Consider the following 1,111-nt stretch of genomic DNA (forward strand, 5'->3'; position numbering starts at 1 on the left):
AGCAGTGATTCTGGTCAAGGACTTGATGTGAGAATAGGCGAAGCTCGCAACATGCATATTAGTCTCAAGTTTCAAAGCACCAGCAAGACTGGAGATGAGAGCCACTGATGGCTTGGTCTCAAACAACACAATACAAGCAACCATGCGCACTTCTGGGTGGAGAGCTCTGTCCAATACAAGCTGTAGGGCCACTGGCTGAACCTGAATCAGAAAACAATGTTAGTTTATTTTTGGAATAAAATGTGCATAATCATGTTTTATTCATTTCTACAATGTCTGACACTTACAAGTTTGGGCTCTTTCTTGGCAATGTTCCTCAGGGCCAAGATGGCATCAACCTGTATCCTAAGGGGCAGAGAAGTAGCTGCAGTTCTCAGTCCAGGTAGGAGCTTCATGATGGGTTTAAGACTAGCAGGATGACCAGCATTGCCGAGAACTTTAAGAGCCAAAGTGATTTCAGGAATGTCATTCTTGGAAATGGCCTCTGCAGCAATCTCATGGATGGGCTGAAGAGTTTGAGGCACATATAATCAGACAAATATTAAAAAGAAAGTCCAATTAGACAAATATTAAAGAATAAATCATTGGTAGAAAGTTAGAGAGTACTTGATATGTTTACCCCGAGGAGCTCAGCGGGGCAAGTGGGAACTGCAACACAGTGCTTGGCAATCATGGAACCATATCCAAGCATTACGACTTCACGCAGAGCTGGAATTGTGGCAATTTTCTCGTGCAAAGCCAAACTCTGTTCAGCAAGATACAGAAATGAATCATTTGATTTAGGCAAGATTTGAAGAACAACATTTTGAGTATATTAAGATGTACCCACAGCTGTCAACTGGATGGTTTCCAGATCAGCAGTGACCATTTGCAGAGCAACCACAAGAGCTTGAATGAACTCTGGAATGGTAAGTTCACCAGCCAGGAACTTCTCCTTGAATAATTTTACAATGACTGGTGTGCCAACAGCAGGAAGAGCATCCAGGAGCCAGCGCCTACCAGAATCATTGTTTAAAATATATACATGCAAAAATGCTCCTGTACTATATTCTTATTAACGCACTGCTCACAAATTGTACCTGTAAACTGGTTTGTCCTTGAACTGAGCCCA

At 42.3% G+C, this 1,111-nt stretch overlaps 1 protein-coding gene across 1 annotated transcript; it reads right to left on the reverse strand.

Annotated features, from left to right (window-relative positions):
* Positions 1 to 3: 3 nt before the first annotated feature.
* On the reverse strand, positions 4 to 1,108 carry LOC107733205 (vitellogenin-like; the record flags this gene model as incomplete). The annotated part of the gene is made up of 5 exons (XM_016544753.1): positions 4 to 201; positions 288 to 506; positions 620 to 745; positions 830 to 995; positions 1,080 to 1,108. Coding segments are annotated over 5 exons (738 nt in total), but the record flags the coding sequence as incomplete, so codon positions are not given.
* Positions 1,109 to 1,111: the final 3 nt, after the last annotated feature.

This window comes from Sinocyclocheilus rhinocerous, unplaced genomic scaffold, assembly GCF_001515625.1.
Source record: "Sinocyclocheilus rhinocerous isolate Xijiao unplaced genomic scaffold, SAMN03320098_v1.1 scaffold23449, whole genome shotgun sequence".
Taxonomy (NCBI): Eukaryota; Metazoa; Chordata; class Actinopteri; order Cypriniformes; family Cyprinidae; genus Sinocyclocheilus; species Sinocyclocheilus rhinocerous.